A 17,085-nucleotide genomic window follows, 5' to 3' on the forward strand; every position below is an offset into this window, starting at 1 on the left:
CATGACTCAAAATCCGTCTCATGAGTATCTTCCGGGTTATGGTTATCGTTGGGGGACGCCTCAACGTCAAACCCTATTCCTGAGAATATAGAGCTCTATGAAACTTACACTAGTGTACATGAGACGTGGGATAGAAACTCCATCATAATTGATGATGTAGTTACGCATTTTGTTGCGCATGAGTTTGCTGAGTCCGATGATATCGAACCACGCTCCGTTGATGAATGAATGCCAACGTAGAGAGTTTTTTGGCCTAAATGGAAAGATGCGATCCAGGTTAAGATGGATTCTCTAACGAAGAGGAAGGTTTTCGAGCTAGAGATGCCAACACCTCCTAACATAAAACCTGTTGACTAATGGGTCTTCGTTAGAAAAGCGTGATGAGAAAAAGAGATGGTAATCTCGCCTTATGGCGCAAGGCTTCTCACAAAACGCATTGGAATCGACTACGATGAGACATATTCTCTCGTAATGGATGTCATTGCACTCCACTACCCTGTCAGTTTGGTAGTTTCCGAATAACTGAACATGCAGCTTACAGATGTGGTCACTACGTATCTCTATAGGGATATAGATATGGAATATACATGAAGATTCATTGTGAACTTCATTTACCCAAGTCAAGTGGCTCTAGACCATGGAGCGCGTTTACAATAAGGTTGAAACGCTCACTAAAGTGACTACTTGATTGGGAAGGGTTATGCCCACGCGTTTCTATGACAAGTTTCGGATTCTATAGCGGTTCATGTTGGACATGATCTTCATTAGAAGCCCTTAAAGAGTTAAGGGAAACCACTGAACACTTGAAATCCGAGTTTGAGATGAAGGATTTTAGGAGAACACGATTATGTCTCGGTTTGGAACTTGAGCATCGTGTCGATAGATGCTTAGGCATTTTGACAATGTCAAGCCTTCAAGCACCCCCATGATCGTCTATAGTCTTGATCCTGAAAAGGATCCTCTTCGTCAAAAGGATGATGACGAAGATGTGCTAGAGGCAAAAGTGCCTTACTTAGTACAATAGGCGCATTATTGTACTTATCTCAATGCACAAGACCGGACATCTCATATGTAGTGAACTTGTTAGCTCTGCGCCAACGCGACGCCATTGGATTGGTGTAACAGATATCTTTTGATACTTGAGATGTATGAATGATATGGGCTTGTTCTATCCCTATACGAAGAGATGATGGATTCGGACCCATCACACACCAGAAACGCCACCAACGCTGGTCTGCGTTCTCTATCCCCATTCCAAAACGACATGTGTTTTTGGAAGGTTTTGCTGATGTTGGGTATCTGTCTGACCCACACAATGGTCATTCCCAAACTGGTTAAGTGTTCACCATGGGAAAAGACCGTGATATCTTGGAGGTCTACATATTAGACCCTAGTCGCTATATCTTCGAACAATGCAGAGATCATTGCTCGTCACGAAGTGGTTCATGAATGTATATGGATTGGATCCATAATTACGCATGTTCGAACAATCGTGGTTTGAAGTCTACCACAGATGAGCCTACGAGCATTTAGGATAATGCTACTTGTTTTGAACAAATGAGGCAAGGCTACATCAAAAGCGCAACACCAAGCATAATCAGCAACAACAGACACTCCTCGAGATCAAAGTGAACTAGGTTCGATCTGAGGACAGTGAGGCAGACTTGTTTACTAAGTCATTGCCCAATACCACGTTCGAGAAACATTTGGCAAGAATTGACTTGCGGAAATTATCTGAACTCCCATGATCGTAGTCATCAGGGGGAGGTGCAGACATCAGGGGGAGATGTCTACATGTTCGTCTCGAATCGTGAAGGGTGTGTTGTGCTCTTTTTCCCCTTAGACCGAGGTTATTTTTGTCCCACTGGGTTTTTGTTACTCGGCAAGGTTTTTAACGAGGCAACGAGAGAAGCACCGCGTTTGGGCAACACAAGGGGGAGTGTTAAAGGAAAACCTAATTTGTGTTTAGCCCAAACTCTAGGTTACTTGACCTAGTGGTAATAGGATTTAATTAGAAGGATCTAGAATCCTAATCAATGTAGAATTACTTTCCTTGTATGATTGAGATTCTATGCATTGTAATCCTCTATATAAAGAGGCCCTTATTATCAATGAGAATACACAGCAAATTCCTCTCAAATTCAGTTTCTCTACAACACAAACCTTTTTTTTATAGAAAATTACATAGTAGCAGATGACCAAAGATATAAATACAGAAAATCCGGCCGGACTCCTAATTTTAATGAAAAATGACCAAAATACTCGGTTTGATGAAATATTTACGCGTATGCCACTGACCCAATACGTTAACCCCAAAAATAGAGAAGCATCAAGACGGATCGACCCAGCGACCCGGAAGAAGACCCGACCGAAATTTCCGTTTCCGGCGACCAAATGACGACGGACCATCAATGTCTAGTTCGTCTCCTTAGCGCCTATCTACTGCTGGTCTCAACTTGCTCAACAATGAAGTCATAACGCCCTCCAGCACGAATGGACTCAACCGGCGATTTTGATGTCTCCAACAGCACAAGCCTTTGCCTCTCTATTTGCATCTCCACCTATAATTTCCAACCGATTAACATTCATCTCAAAGTTTCCCCAAAACCAAAAGAATTAAGGCAAAATTCAGTCCAGAAAATTTGAAATTTCGAAATCGAACCTTGATGATAATGTCACTGACTTCGAAATTGGAGCTGTTATTGATGCAAATGTAGCTACAAAACGTCTCCCCTAAGTAAATTGCTATGCAAAATTTTCAAAGATCAACAATTTCACTAAAGCTGATTATGAAGAAGACGAAGAAGAAGAAGGTTCTAGAGAGAGGGACTGACCCGAAGGATTGGGGGAGGACGAGGAGGCCGGAGACTCCGATGGAGTCAGAGGGGTGGTGGAGGAGCAATCCGGTGCGGTAGCTGGGATTGGAGGAGTCAGCGGAGGTCACGTGGCTGTCGAGGAGGCGAGGGACCTGGACGGAGGCGACCGGGTTGTCAAAGATGTCCTCGCCGACGAGGAGATCGGCGGGGTCGAGCAAGAGCAAAATGGAGTCCACTTGGAATGAGGGCTGGCAGAGACGAGACGCATCACCCTGAAGGCCAATCAACTTGGCCAGTGCTACTAATTGCTTTCCTTCTTCTCTGATTGGATTCGGATTGCTTCGAGATTTCAACACTTCTTCTTTCAGAGTGACATGGTGTTTGTGATGTGTGTCACAGTTCCCGACAAATACTATTTCAACGTATATTTACCCTTTTTTTTTTTTTGGGTATCTAACATATGTTTTTACTCATAAACACGATACATTAATGCATCGATGACGAGTGCAGTAGCAAAACTGGACAAGTATGAGTGTAGTAGCAGGATTGACGAGTGTAGTAGCAGGATTAGACGATGACGAATGTAGTAGCAGAACTGGACGAGTATGAGTGCAGCGAGTGCAGTAGTAGGATTGGCCGAGTGCAGTAGCAGGATTAGGCGATGACGAGTGCAGTAGCAGAACACGAGTACAAGTGCAGTAGCAGAACTAGACGAGTATGAGTGCAGCGAGTGCAGTAGCATGATTGAACGAGTGCAGTAGCAGGATTAGGTGATGACGAGTATAAATGCAGTAGCAGAACTAGACGAGTATGAGTGCAGTAGCATGATTGAACGAGTGCAGTAGCAAGATTAGTCGATGACAAGTGCAGTAGCAGAACTTAATGAGTATGAGTGCAACGAGTGCAGTAGTAGGATTGAACTAGTGCAGTAGCAGAACACAAGTACAAGTGCAGTAGCAAGCAGCAGGATTTGAACCCAAAAAAGTTTGGATTAAAGAAAATAATTAAGATTTAGTTATCCATGCATGAAGGTTAGAATTGTAAATATCTTATTGATCCATGGCAACAAAGTAACATAAATAGATTATTCTAAAAAAAAAAGTAATATAAAGATATTAGAAGTCAAAAGAAGTAGTTAAGAGTAAAATTGTAAATTAATTCATGACATGTGGCAAGTGGAGAGTATATTGTTCTTATTTGTAAGATTTAATTCTTATAAATGGATTAGAAGTCAAAAGAAGTAGTTAAGGGTAAAAATGTAAATTAACTCATGATATGTGGCAAGTGGAGAGCAAATTGTCCTTATTTGTAAGATTTAGTCCTTATATGTTTAATTCAATCTTTAAATGATGTATTAGTTAAGTCATGTTTTGTTAATAACTTATATGTAATTTTTTTTTTTTTTTTTTTTTTTGCAGAGAGAGGAAAAAGATGTCTAGAGAAAAGAAAATTGAATTAAGACATGAAATGACGAAAATACCTATCATAATATGTAAGTGGACACTGGACAGTCTCTGTAATAGAGCTAACAACTCCAAGTGCTATTATTGGGTCAGATCAGTACCATTTTGATATTTTTGAAACTTGAGCTACCAAAAGTTATAATGGACGAAGGTGAAATAATGTGCAGATGATTTTTCCAAAAAAAAAAAAAAAGGGGAAAAGGCTAAGAAGGGTTTAAGGTTTTTTTTTTATAACAGAAAAAAGTACAAGAAATTAAAAAATAAACTCTCTACTAACTCCCCCTTTCAGCTGATCCAAATCCTTAATTTTTATTTTTATATCTTTATTTTTTGGGACAATGATAAAAGAGATCATTTTAAAGTGTCTTATTATAATCCAAGTACCACAAATGTCTTCATGATAATTAAGGTCATCATTTAACAATCTAACACTAATAATAATAACAATTACGAAAACTGCCACTGGCAGCTCTCTCCCTCCTTCAAGCCCGTATGAACTCTTATCAAATACGCCTCTGATCTGCGATAACTGCGCCTCCGAGGTCGTCGCCTTCCGCTCCTCCACCAAAAACTTGGACCTTTACCACGAGTGTGACTGGGTCATTGACCAGTGGCTGAAGAAGATGACGCGGCCACGACCGACCCAAATCCGGAGAAGAGAACGCAGTTGACGCGCTTTGAGCAAGCGCGCAATTTAACCCTGAAATATCGTTAGTAGTATAAGCAAATAGGGATCGTTCTATCCGGGGATTGAGGGTACACTTGTAATTGTGAAACAAATAAAGAAAAGTATTATTTACAAAAATAAAATAAAGAATAAATATATACAAGTAAACACAAATAAGGGGGGATTATGATTCTTAAAATTAAAATTAAAATAAATAAAATAAAGAAAACGTAAAAACATATATACAAGGGTGGAACGCAAGGAACAAAGATCAAAATCAATTCCATGTAATCAAATTCGATTCAAACCCTATAATTGTTCTTCCAAGTCATGAGAGAGGAGTTGATCATGTGAAACATTCGAAAGCAAATGATTTCCCATATTTTACTTTTCAATGCTAATTAACCTAAGCGAAAGCACCTAGATTAATCCTATCAAACATGCAATCAAGCCCTAGAAAGCTAGTCAATCATGACATGTTCAACGCATTAGACATAGAGAAAGGCTATCAACTCAAGTGTACAACTTAGTTATGGAAAAGTCCACCTAATTGCAATCCTCTTCAATTAAATTCGATTCTTGTCCAGAACCTTTACTACTTTTGATTCAAGTTACACAAAACGAAAAGTCGATTTCATGTTCTTAAACCTAGCATCAATTACATGCAAATCCTATAAGTGTCGACCCAAATAAGATAAACATATAAAAGTTTTCTGTAAAGCAAATTTAATCGAACAAACTCACATAAGCAACTTAGAATCACAATTATAGAATTCGAAAACTTTATTTAAACATAGAAATTGGGCTTAAACTTTGCCCTAAACATTATTGTTAACTAGAAACAAGTTCATATGAATTCAAACAAGGAAAACAAAAGATCATTACAAGGAAAAAGAATGAATTACACCGTGAGGGGAGATGGAGATGGAGAGCTAGATGGTTGGATCTTGAATCTTGGAAGCAAGCCTTCAAGGTGGATGATGGAGGATATGATCTTCACGGCTCCTTCTTCTTCTTCCTCTCCTTGCTTGAAAACGCAGAACTTTGCAACTAGAGAATGGAGAAGGAAAATGGAAAGGAAATGGAGAGACAAAGAAGATGAAATGGATGAAGGAATATGTTAAGGAAAATGGAGAGGAAATGGTGAGACAAGGAGATGAAATGGATGAAGGAATTGGTGATTGAGAGTGAGAGGAGAAGGTGTTTAAATAGGGAAGAAAAAGAAGAGTGAAATGATGAGATGAAGAAAAATAATGAAAGTGGAGTATGAGAGTGGTTTGTAAAATATGTAAAAGATGAGGTAATGATGAAAGCAAAGCATGAAGGTGAAGAAATGTGGAAGTGATGATGATCTTTTAGGGTAGAAAAAATGTATCCAAGGAAAAAGAAATGCTTTCTTCATATGGGTGGGAAACATGAATATGTGGTGTTGAGCTGTTTTCAGGTCAGTTTCTTCCCCTTTATTCCTTCAATTATTTCTCCATCAAAACTTCAGAATGAGCCTTCGACTTCTTCATAAAAAATGTTCCACTATGAGTGTAGATCATCCTGACAAATTTTCAGAGCTTTATTCCATGTGGTTGGGCCGGAAATGCTGCTGGACCTCTTACAGGTCCAGTTTTCCGGTTTTGCTTCTGTAGAAAATTGGGCTGATTGTTTGAAGGCCTTCCACTCATATTTTTCTCTGGCACTCTTCATAAGAAATGATTCTTTGGGTGTCTAGAATGGATCTGGAGAGTTTCAGCTCATTTCGAGTTCATTTGGTCAGGTGGCCGCTCCTTCTTCCTTGCTTGGCTCTGATTCTCCTAGCCGGAGTAAGAAAATATTCAAGGTTGACTTTTTAGTGCATTTTCATTCTTCTCCATCATTTCTAGGTAATTATGGACGTAACACTCATTTCTTCTTCATCTACTCCAATGTACCTAAAAATAGAAATTAAGTTAAAAATCGATTCGTTAAGGAATAACTAAGCAAAATGTGAGGAATTAACATTTAAAATATCACATTAAAATGCGCCTATCAGCAGTCGGATCCGAATCGGAAGAAGAGAATATATCACCGATCGAAATCACATCAGAATAAGAGAACACAGCAACGGTGAAACCCCTATCGGATGGAGAGAAGGCAAGCATGCCCTGTCCAGTTGGTAGAAAAACCAAGGACAGCTCTGTAAATGGCAATTGTATGGTCGTCTTCAAAATTCAAGTTGGATAGGCTGGTTTCTAGAGTCGTCCAAAACATGCACACAGGAATTTAAAGTCAAAATGTTAATGAAGTGAAAATTTTTTGCATGATTATGCTTGTAGGCCTTCGTCTATCACAAACTTTTGTCTTTGTCCTTGGAGATGCAAGGAAAGTAGGAAACTACTTACCTTGCTATAATTCTGTTCCTGAGCTTGTTTTGCACTATAATTACTATTACTTAAAGGGTTGTTCGTGTATACGTAGTTTTGTCTCTTTACCTGATAGTTATGCTATTATAGAATAAATTAAACTCGAACCATTTCAACTTGGTGTGTGTTCATTGCAATGTGTCTGAAATTTGGTAATGGATTCTCTTGAAATATATCCGCGTCTGTTTGCTTGTTTTCATCCCATAATCTATGAAAAGTAGGACATTTGGAAACCAGTAAGGGGTAGTTTTGTTCAAATTGTGAGATTAAATATGCTGTAGTTGGTTTTCTTTTTTGTTTTGGTTCTTTAACATGTTGTGGGGGTGAAAATTTTGAGAATAAGATCTGGGAAAGAGCAAGGACGAGTATCTCATCAAGAGAAGAAATATCTAGCTAAGGAAGAAATATCCCGCCGAGAGAGATTTGGTTATGGCGAAAACCACTCAAGGAGGAATCCCACAAGAAGGAATTAGCTCGAGGAGGGATTCAATTACGACCGAATCCCTCAAGGAGGAATTAGCTTAAGGAGAGATTCGGCTAGGGCGGATTCCCTCAAGGAAGGATTAACTCAAGGAGAGATTAGGTTAGGGCGAATTCCCTCAAGGAAGAATTAGCTCAAGGAGAGATTAGGTTGCGGCAGATTCCCTCAAGGAAGGATTAGTTCAAGGAGAGATTAGGTTACTGTGGATTCTTTCAATGAGAAATGAGTTCAAGGAGGGATTCAACCAAGGGGAAACTTGTTCAAGGCATGGTCACTGACATGGTTAGTGACATTGTCAGTTACTTAGTTATTAACATGTGATTAACAGTGACTTGGCTGTCAACTTGTGACTTGGCTACTGACAGTTACTTGATTAGTGACATGGTCAGTTACTTAGTTAGTGACATGTGATTAACAGTGACTTGGCTATTAACTTGTGACTTGGCTACTGACAGTTACTTGGTTAGTGACATGGTCAGTTACTTAGTTAGTGACATACGATTAACAGTGACTTGGCTATTAACAGTGACTTGGCTACTGACAGTTACTTGGTGGTGACATGGTCAGTTACTTAGTTAGTGACATGTGATTAACAGTGACTTGGCTATTAACTTGGGACTTGGCTATTGACAGTTACTTGGTGAGTGACATGGTCAGTTACTTAGTTAGTGACATGTGATTAATAGTGACTTGGCTATTGACTTGTGACTTGGTTAGTGACATGATCAGTTACTTAGTTAGTGACATGATCAGTTACTTAGTTAGTGACATGTGATTAACAGTGACTTGAGGTTAACAGTGACTTGGCTACTGACAGTTACTTGGTTAATGACATGGTCAGTTACTTAGTTAGTGACATGTGATTAACAGTGACTTGAGGTTAACAATGACTTGGCCAGTGACCTCACTAACTAGGGATTTGGTCTGGCCAATGATTTCACTGACCAGGGATTGACATTGACATGTTCATGACTGTGACATGGCCAGTAACTTGGCCACTGACATAGCAAGTGACTTGATGGTTTGATCATATGAGACTGCACAACAAAGACAAGTTACGAAAAGCAATATGTCAAAAAATTAGTATCTCAAATACAATGGTCAGTGACATTTGTATAATAGTGACATGGTCAATGACATGAAATGCGACCTAGCCAGTGACATGAAATGTTATACAGGCACTGTACTATTTCTAGAAAGCTAATTTGCATATCTAGCAGCTCCGCTAATGACATCAACATGTTTTACTTGCTTCTGTTTTTATACCTCAAGTAATTGATCTCATAAACTAAAGGCATGGTGCAAAAAGTATAATTGAAGGCAGTAAAAACAAAGTTCACAAAACAATAGTCTAACAGTCGATTGCTACCCGTTTTTACAAGAAATGCTCCTGCACATGAGGACTCATAATTATTCTATGCTAAACAAAACAAAACCACAAACCCAAAAAAAAAAAAAATGAACAAAGAAGAAAGAAAAAAATATGTTCCTTAAACAAGGACCAAGATGGAAGCTAAATATACCAGCCTTTACGTGCTGTAAACATTTAGTATTGAGAATCTTAATTGTTTCATTTAACAAAGCACAATGAAGCAAAATGAGGTCACTTGCAACAAGCTCAAATTTCTCTCAGGCATTCTATTGAACACCTTGCATGCATCTCTCATACTCCCACACCTCCCATACATTTGGACCAATTTAACATTCAACTGGATATATCCCCTAAAAGGCGCCAGCTTCATGCCAAGAGGATAGGCATCTTCATGAGAAAATACTCATATATATTGACAGTATGAGGTACAGAAAAATGAGTGTAAGAATAAAGATTTGATAGCTGGTAGGCAAGTATTGACATTCTATGAGAGGTCAACATTACTGAACACTATTCATTATTACATATTGAAAAAGAATGGGTGGAATAGGAAGCTCCTGATAACCACACAAATTAAAGTTACTCAAGTATGTTAGAATATAACCACCAACACTTAAAAACTTGTGCCATTTTCTCTCTCTGTGTGTGTTAAGGTTCCCTTTCACTCTGGTTTTCTTCTCCGTCCGGTGCACGTCCTAGCGACGTCGTCGTCGGACGGGACCGCTTGGTTTAGCGGCTTTCGTGGCTGCTGTGTTGGTTGGTGGTGAGGCCTTGGAGTTGGATTCCGAGTTAAGGATGGGGAAGGTTCGTTCTGATGACCGGAAGCGAGGTCTGAGTCGATGGTGGCAGATGGGGTTGAAAGGGAGATGCAAGCGGCCTACACTGCTACGCAGCACCGAGGCTCGATGGAGTAGTGGGCGGCGCGGTGAAGGGAAGATGGGATCGGTGGTCTTTCTACCCTGGGGAGATCGATCCGATCTGAGTCGATCTGTGGTGCCATACTAGATCTGGTATATGGCCAACGATGGTCGGCACCTCAGGTCTGGCGAGCCACGTGGCTTTCACAGCGGTGCTTTGACGGCGGTGAGGGCTCAATGGGCGAATGGGGGTGGTCGAGAGACGGTGGGGATGGGGTAGGAGATCGCTTAGGCCGGGTGAGGCCTTCCCACATTCTTGGACGGATCCTGGGCCTGGGTTCTTGTGCTGGGCCCAATCTGGGCTGGGTTGCTTTTTAGTTATTTTATTTTTTGTTAATTATAGTTTATTGTCTGCTTTCAATAAGTTCCGAACATTACATGATTTGGAGATGTGGGCGTTGTCCCGGCCTGCGCACCTTGCGTGCCATGTCTGCTCTAGGTAGGTAGCGAGTTCTTTGTTTTGTCAAATGGTCGCAGCCTCCTAGTGGCAGAATGAAACTTAGTGTCACCGGGTTATATTTCCGGTGGCAACATACTGGGAAAGCTGATAGTATTAGTAATTTATGGCTCTGTGTGAGCATTGTCTTTCCGGTTTGTCACCACAATTGTAAAGCGATTGGAGTAGCTTAAAGTGCACTCTTCGCTAAATGGTGCTTATTAGAATACATTTTCTTAGGTGAGACGCTGTTATTATCTCAGGTGATTCTCTTTGTGATTATTGTAATTTGGGGTTAAGGCACTATGTCCCCCTCATGTATTCTATGGTTTCATTAATGGATAAGGTTAAGGGCACTTGCACTGCCCTCCTTTCTTTCAAAAAAAAAAAAAAGTTACTCAAGTAACTCCATGGTGAAGGATGATGCAAATATTGGTGTACTGGGATCCAAAGCTGGGATCACCTGTTTAGAACAAAAAAATGTATCAACTACAAAGATGAAACCCAGGACAATAATATTCAAAACAAGTTTTAGTTTTATTAACTATAAAAAGGACATAATTTACGCATCAAAGATCTTTTATTTAGCTTTTTCTGGACTACCAGGTTTTTACTGAGCTAAATGGAATTTCAAATAATCAGAAGGAAACTTTACCAAAGGCAAAATGGAATTTCAAAGAATCAGAAGGAAACTTTACCAAAGGCAAAATGGAATTTCAAAAATCAGAAGGAAACTTTACTAGGGGCAACGCACCAATGTGATCTTCATGGCCATGTACACTCATTTCAGAAGTTCCTTTTCAGCAGTATTTGAATGTATGGTGCCGTTTTAATCCGCCCTTACAGAATACGATTTCAAAATATGACAATTCTACTAAAATAAACTAAATCCATGGTGGCGATACTGCAGAAGAAGATATCGGCTTTGCCGTCGGTGTTGAAAACGAAGAGATCGGAGTAAGCTCCGAGGTGGGCGAGGTCCTCCAATAGGGAAGCGCTTCTGGAGGTTGGAGAGGAAGATCAGAGACTGAGTTTAGGTTTTCGGATCCTCGAGACGCTCCAACACTGATCTTAGAGTAGAGTAGGCGGCATCGTCGAACTATTGGCACCGCTTCAAGAACTCGTCCACTGATCCCAATGAGCCAATGACGCATTGTTCTTCGTCATTCACACTCTCAAGGCTAGGAGGTCTGTGTCTGTGTGGTGGAAGAGGAGAAGCTAGAGAGAGAATTGGCTTTAAGGGCATAATCGGAATCAACAAAATTGAAAACTGATCTTTTTTAACATTACCTTATTATTCATAAAGACTAAATTAATATTATTAACACTTCATAATGAACTTTTTTATCCAGTGAAAAACTACGTGACATTTTTATTATTTCAAACTCTAATGTGACATTTTCCATCATTTCCCTTTATTTTTTCTTTGTTAACAAAAAATAGGAAAATTATAAGGGAAATTCATTATAGACCCAATTTCTATAAAATTCAGTGGAAAAAACCCATCAATTTTTTTTTTTCAATCTACACCCAATTATGCCAACTAGGATAAAATATTGTCTTTTTTTTTTCTGAAAATTACACATATTGCCACTATTTAAATCTGATAAACATAAGTCAACTAGCAAGATTAACGTCCTCTTTAAATACCTTCATTGTAGATTTTTTTATTAGTCCCATTATTCCAGCAACTTTCCTTCTACTCATCATTATGGCTAGAATTATGGAGTTTTTCTTTGCACATTTTTTAATTCAAATGTTTTATAGATTTAAATGAATTTAGAATTTACTTTTTGGCAATTTAATCTTTCTATTTCAAAGGTAGATTTTGTGTTCTGAAACTCAACTAATTAGTATTAGTTGTTCTTATCTATTGTGTTTTGCAACTCAACTCTAGATTTATATTTTTCATCCATGCATTTACTTGCAACTTGACTTAAAGGTAAATTTAACCTAGCAAATAGAATTTTTTTTTCCTAATTACAACCTAAAGATTAGACACGTGTGTTTAACTAACCTTACTTAAAGGAATTTTCATATCAACCTATGATTCATTTTTCAATCAACCTCATTCTTAGGTATTCTATATATGCATACACCTATCTTTTAGTTACCAATTGGGAATGAACAACCATCAAATTAATATGACAATATACAAAAGGAAAAGTTCAAACTTAGAACAAGATACTTTACCGCAAGATTCAGGGCAGAATGATGAAAAAAGAATAGATTTGAAAAAACTAAATCTAATGAATAACATACCTTATTAGTAGATACCAAACTTTTGAAAACCAAATATTAGAAAGAGAATATGATCACGAACGCATAGATGATATACAAGTTCACAACAATAATTTGAAATTTTTTCTTACTTCTTTCTTCTGGTCTTAAGGAACATGAACTACTATCTCTATAGTTTGAAATCATGGTACTATATATAAAAGTTTAAAAAGAAAAAAAAATTGAAATCAAAGCATGCATGAATTAAGTCATATGATTAACTCTTTCCAAATGACTTTCTACAAACTACTAAAGGGTACAATGGGAACACAAAAGTGAATGAAGATTGTATTAATTGAACAATCCACTCAGTAAGGAATGCTTCGTGATGTGGATTGGGTGTAGATTGAAAAGAAAAATTAACAAATTACATCTAAGTTATTGACAGAATATTGTTTGACAGATACATCCTTAAAAGATGAAATTAAACATCCAAGGACAAAATCTTACAGATAAGGACGAGTTGATCTCTACTTGCCACCTGTTATAAGATTAATTACTTATTTGCCCTTAACTTATTTTTTTGGGAATATATTCCCTTACTGCTACAAAGACCGTCTCTCTCTCTCTTTATCTTTCTCCTTCGTCAGCGACAGCTTCTTCTTCTTCTTCTTTAATTTGAAACGCAGTGAGAGAACCCGTCCATGGAAGCTTTCCAATTTCTCTTCTCCTATTGAAAGCGATCGAATTTCCATGTAAGTTTTTTGATTCTTCATGTCTTCTTGCTTCAAATTCATGCTTCTGTGTCAATTTCATGCTTTCTAAGATTTTGATCATCTACTGTTTCATCCAATTTTTTGTGAATTTCTTCTAGTTTTGGTTCAATTTGTTTCGTTTTGAATTATTGAACTCGTTTTAGGTTGAATTTGATTCTTCTTTTTTCTTTTTACTTTTCTATTTTGAATTTGTCTGTTGGTTTTTTACCTATAATTGGAACGGGAATATACTTCGAGGCTATGATATTCAATCCTGAAGTTTGAGGTCTGAGTTGGTTTATAATTGGAGTATTGTGATTTTAGTGTCTGATGGTTTATAATTGTGTTATGATTGTAGTAGAGCAGTAGCAGGTGTTTGAATTTGTGTAATAGCAGTAGCAGGTGGTTGATTATTGTATATTTGAGGTTTGATATCTTGTAGAGCAGTAGCAGAGTTTGATGTGATGTTTAGTTTTACTATTATCATAGTAGCTGTTCTAATATTTTGGCTTTCAGGTTGTGCAGTAGCAGTATATAACATTAATAATAGTTTTCTACATGTGTTTTATAGTATGTCAAAGTCAACATTTGGAAGATTTACATATGGGACAGAGACTATTCTTTTACCGTTGTCATCAAGCCCCACGTATGAAAATTTGTGTGCCAAAATTTCCTCAAGGTTTCGAAACCTCAAGGATGGTCAATTTGTTTTTAGATATGCACTTAACGATTGCCCCAATTGCTACTTAGAGTGTGACGATGATATTTTGATCATGTTGGATATCTTCCAACTGCTAAATTTTCCCTTTATAGATATACATGTTCTTGATGTTGGAGCTTGTTCCAAGATGTGTGTCGATAAACAGGAAATTGCTGCTACTGTGGATACTGCTATTGTGAATATCCCTGAACTTGTTGATGAAGATCATGCTAGTAGTGATGATTCAAACCTTGAGGATGACAACAACATGATAATTGGAAATTTTGTGAGCAACAAGTCTAAAAGGAAGTATATGTCTAGTGATTGGAATGACAATATATATAAGATTGGTCAAGTTTTCATTGGTGGTGCCGTCGAATTTCGGGATAAGTTGTGCAAGTTTGCAGTTGAGAAGGGGTTTGAGTTTAACTATGTTAAGAATGACAAGTGCCGTGTTAGTGCTACTTGTGCCAAGAAAGATTCCGATGGGTGTGAATGGTATGTTTATGCTTCCTTAAACAAGGCTAGTGGTTATTTCCATATAATAAAGTTGGTGAATAATCATTCTTGTGTTGGTGTTGTCCGGCATCAAAATCATAAGAGGTTAGGATCCAAAGTTATTTCCACTATTATGGCTGATAAAGTCAGATCCGATCCTTTAATTAAGCCCAAGGATATTGTCAAGCATTTCAAGCATGATTATGGGTTTGATATTCCTTATCACATGGCATATAGGAGCAAAGAGGCTGCTAATAAGATGTTACATGGTAGTGAAGCATTTGGGTATTCTCTATTGCCTTGGTATATTGACACATTAAAGAGAACTAACCCCGGTTCATATTGCATTCTTGACTCTCTTGATAATCGTTTTCGTCGATTGTTTATATCTTATGGGGCTTGCATAAACGGCTTCAAATATTGTCGACCTATGTTGTTCCTTGATGGGACTTTTATTAAAAACAAGTATAAGGGGATGCTATTGGGTGCTTGTGCTAAAATAGGGAACAAAGGTATGCAAACTTCTTCTAAAGTGAGTTTTCTTTTATGATTTTTTTTTGTTTTGTCCATGTAGTAGTAGCATATGTAAATTTTGATTAAATGTGAATTTTTAGTGTAATTTATGAGAACCTGGCAGTAGCAGCCCTTATTGTGTTTTCTTGTGATCTTCACATGATGATCGGATGTGAGTTTGTTTTGCATGCTTTCCTATTGTCAAGTTGAATTTCTTTAATGGAAATAGCAGTAGCAGTAGCAGTAACAGTATCAGTAGCATTTTAAAGCAGTAGCAGTTCTTATATTCGATCCTTTTTTTGTCTTATTTATTCTTGCTTTTGTTTTTGTTTTTTGTTTTCCAGATGTTTTCCCATTTGCCTTTGCCATTGTTGATGCTGAAAGTAAAGAGAATTGGAGGTGGTTCCTTGAACATTTGGCAATAATCTTGGCGAGCGACTACCAGACTATTGTATTCATGACAGACCGTGGAGCTGGTCTTTTGGATGGTGTGAAAGAGGTGTTTCCAAATGCGCCTCACTCCTACTGTATCAAGCATCTAAAGGACAATTTGAATGGCAGGTATCCAAGTTCCTATGGTTCTACTTTTAAGGAACACATTGTGAGATTGTTTACACAAGCTGCATATGCTAGGACTTTAGATATCTTCAATGAAAAGTTGGAAGAATTTAGGAAGCAAAGTCGTGGGCAGGGTCAGTCCTTTCTTGCTAACTTGCCACCCGAAAACTATGCTATTGCTTGCTTCCCTGCTAAAAGATATGGCGAAATGAGTAATTCTTTGGCAGAGAGCTTCAACAACATGGTCAAGGATGAGAGATGCATGCCGCTGCCTCAGTTGCTTGAAGGCATTCGTGTGAGAGTTATGGAGATTTTTTGTGAAAGGAAGGTTCAATCTTCTACTTGGAGGAGTGTGCTATGTCCTAAGCTTGAGAAAAAGTTGTCGAAAAGGATAGAAACAGGGAGAAATTGGAGAGTTAGCCAGTCTACTAATGATATTTTTGAAGTTTGTACAGAGGATAGCAATGTCATGGTGAACTTGGTTGAGAGGGAGTGTTCTTGTGCTTGGTGGCAGTTTAGGTGCTTCCCATGTTCTCATGCAGTTCAAGTAATGCAGAAGGCGAACCGTATCCCTTACCGTTACATTGAAGATTACTGGAAGACCTCATTCTATAGAAGTGCTCATGATCTTCCTATTTTTCCAGTCCCGGATCTTGATAAGCCCAATCCTAGTAGTTTTGGTGATTCAGCTTTGCAGCCTCCCAAGACTCGAAAACCTCCCGGAAGACCACGGACAAGGAGGATCAAGTCGTTTGGGGAAGAGTCCAGACCAGTGAAATGCACACGGTGTGATCAACTTGGCCACCACAATCGCAGGTCATGCAATGTGGCGATCTGAGACAGTAGCACATTCAACAGTAACAGTAGCACATGACATGATTCAGCAGTAGCAAATTGATTCAACAGTAGCAGCAGATGGCATGATTCAACAATATGACATGATTCAGCAATAGCACATAACATGATTCAGCAGTAGCAGATTGATTCAACAGTAGCAGATGGCATGATTCAACAATATGACATGCAATTTTTTGATTCATATATGTTCGCACTGCAATTTTATATAGTAGCAGTGCCTCAGATTAATTTTTTGAGTTTTTGAGGAGTTTCTATGTCATGAGGAACTGAGTATTATAGGGATAAATGGTCATGGATGATCGTTTTCAAGCAATAGCTTATTCAACAGTAGCATATGACATTGTTTCGTTGTAGCAAATTACAGAAAAAAGTTTAATTTCAGTGATTGATATTTTTGGTTTCCAGCAATGAAGTAGCAGATTTGTTTATGTTCCCTCC

General features: G+C 38.3%; 1 protein-coding gene across 1 annotated transcript; it reads left to right on the forward strand.

Moving 5' to 3' along the window:
- The first annotated feature begins 13,404 nt into the window (after window positions 1-13,404).
- On the forward strand, window positions 13,405-16,689 carry LOC112184310. The gene is made up of 3 exons (XM_024322573.2): window positions 13,405-13,520; window positions 14,092-15,230; window positions 15,576-16,689. The coding sequence occupies exons 2-3, from the start codon at window positions 14,093-14,095 to the stop codon at window positions 16,625-16,627; spliced, it is 2,190 nt and encodes a 729-aa protein (XP_024178341.2). The 5' UTR covers window positions 13,405-13,520; window position 14,092; the 3' UTR covers window positions 16,628-16,689.
- Window positions 16,690-17,085: the final 396 nt, after the last annotated feature.

The sequence above is a fragment of the Rosa chinensis genome, chromosome 2, assembly GCF_002994745.2.
Source record: "Rosa chinensis cultivar Old Blush chromosome 2, RchiOBHm-V2, whole genome shotgun sequence".
In the NCBI taxonomy this organism is placed as follows: domain Eukaryota; kingdom Viridiplantae; phylum Streptophyta; class Magnoliopsida; order Rosales; family Rosaceae; genus Rosa; species Rosa chinensis.

Bases quoted from the DNA above. Each gene is read 5' to 3' on its own strand.
- LOC112184310 (XM_024322573.2), top strand. From the start codon at position 14,093: ATGTCAAAGTCAACATTTGGAAGATTTACATATGGGACAGAGACTATT. The intron at 15,231-15,575 runs GTATGCAAACTT...TTTGTTTTCCAG, and splicing joins TGCTAAAATAGGGAACAAAG to ATGTTTTCCCATTTGCCTTT.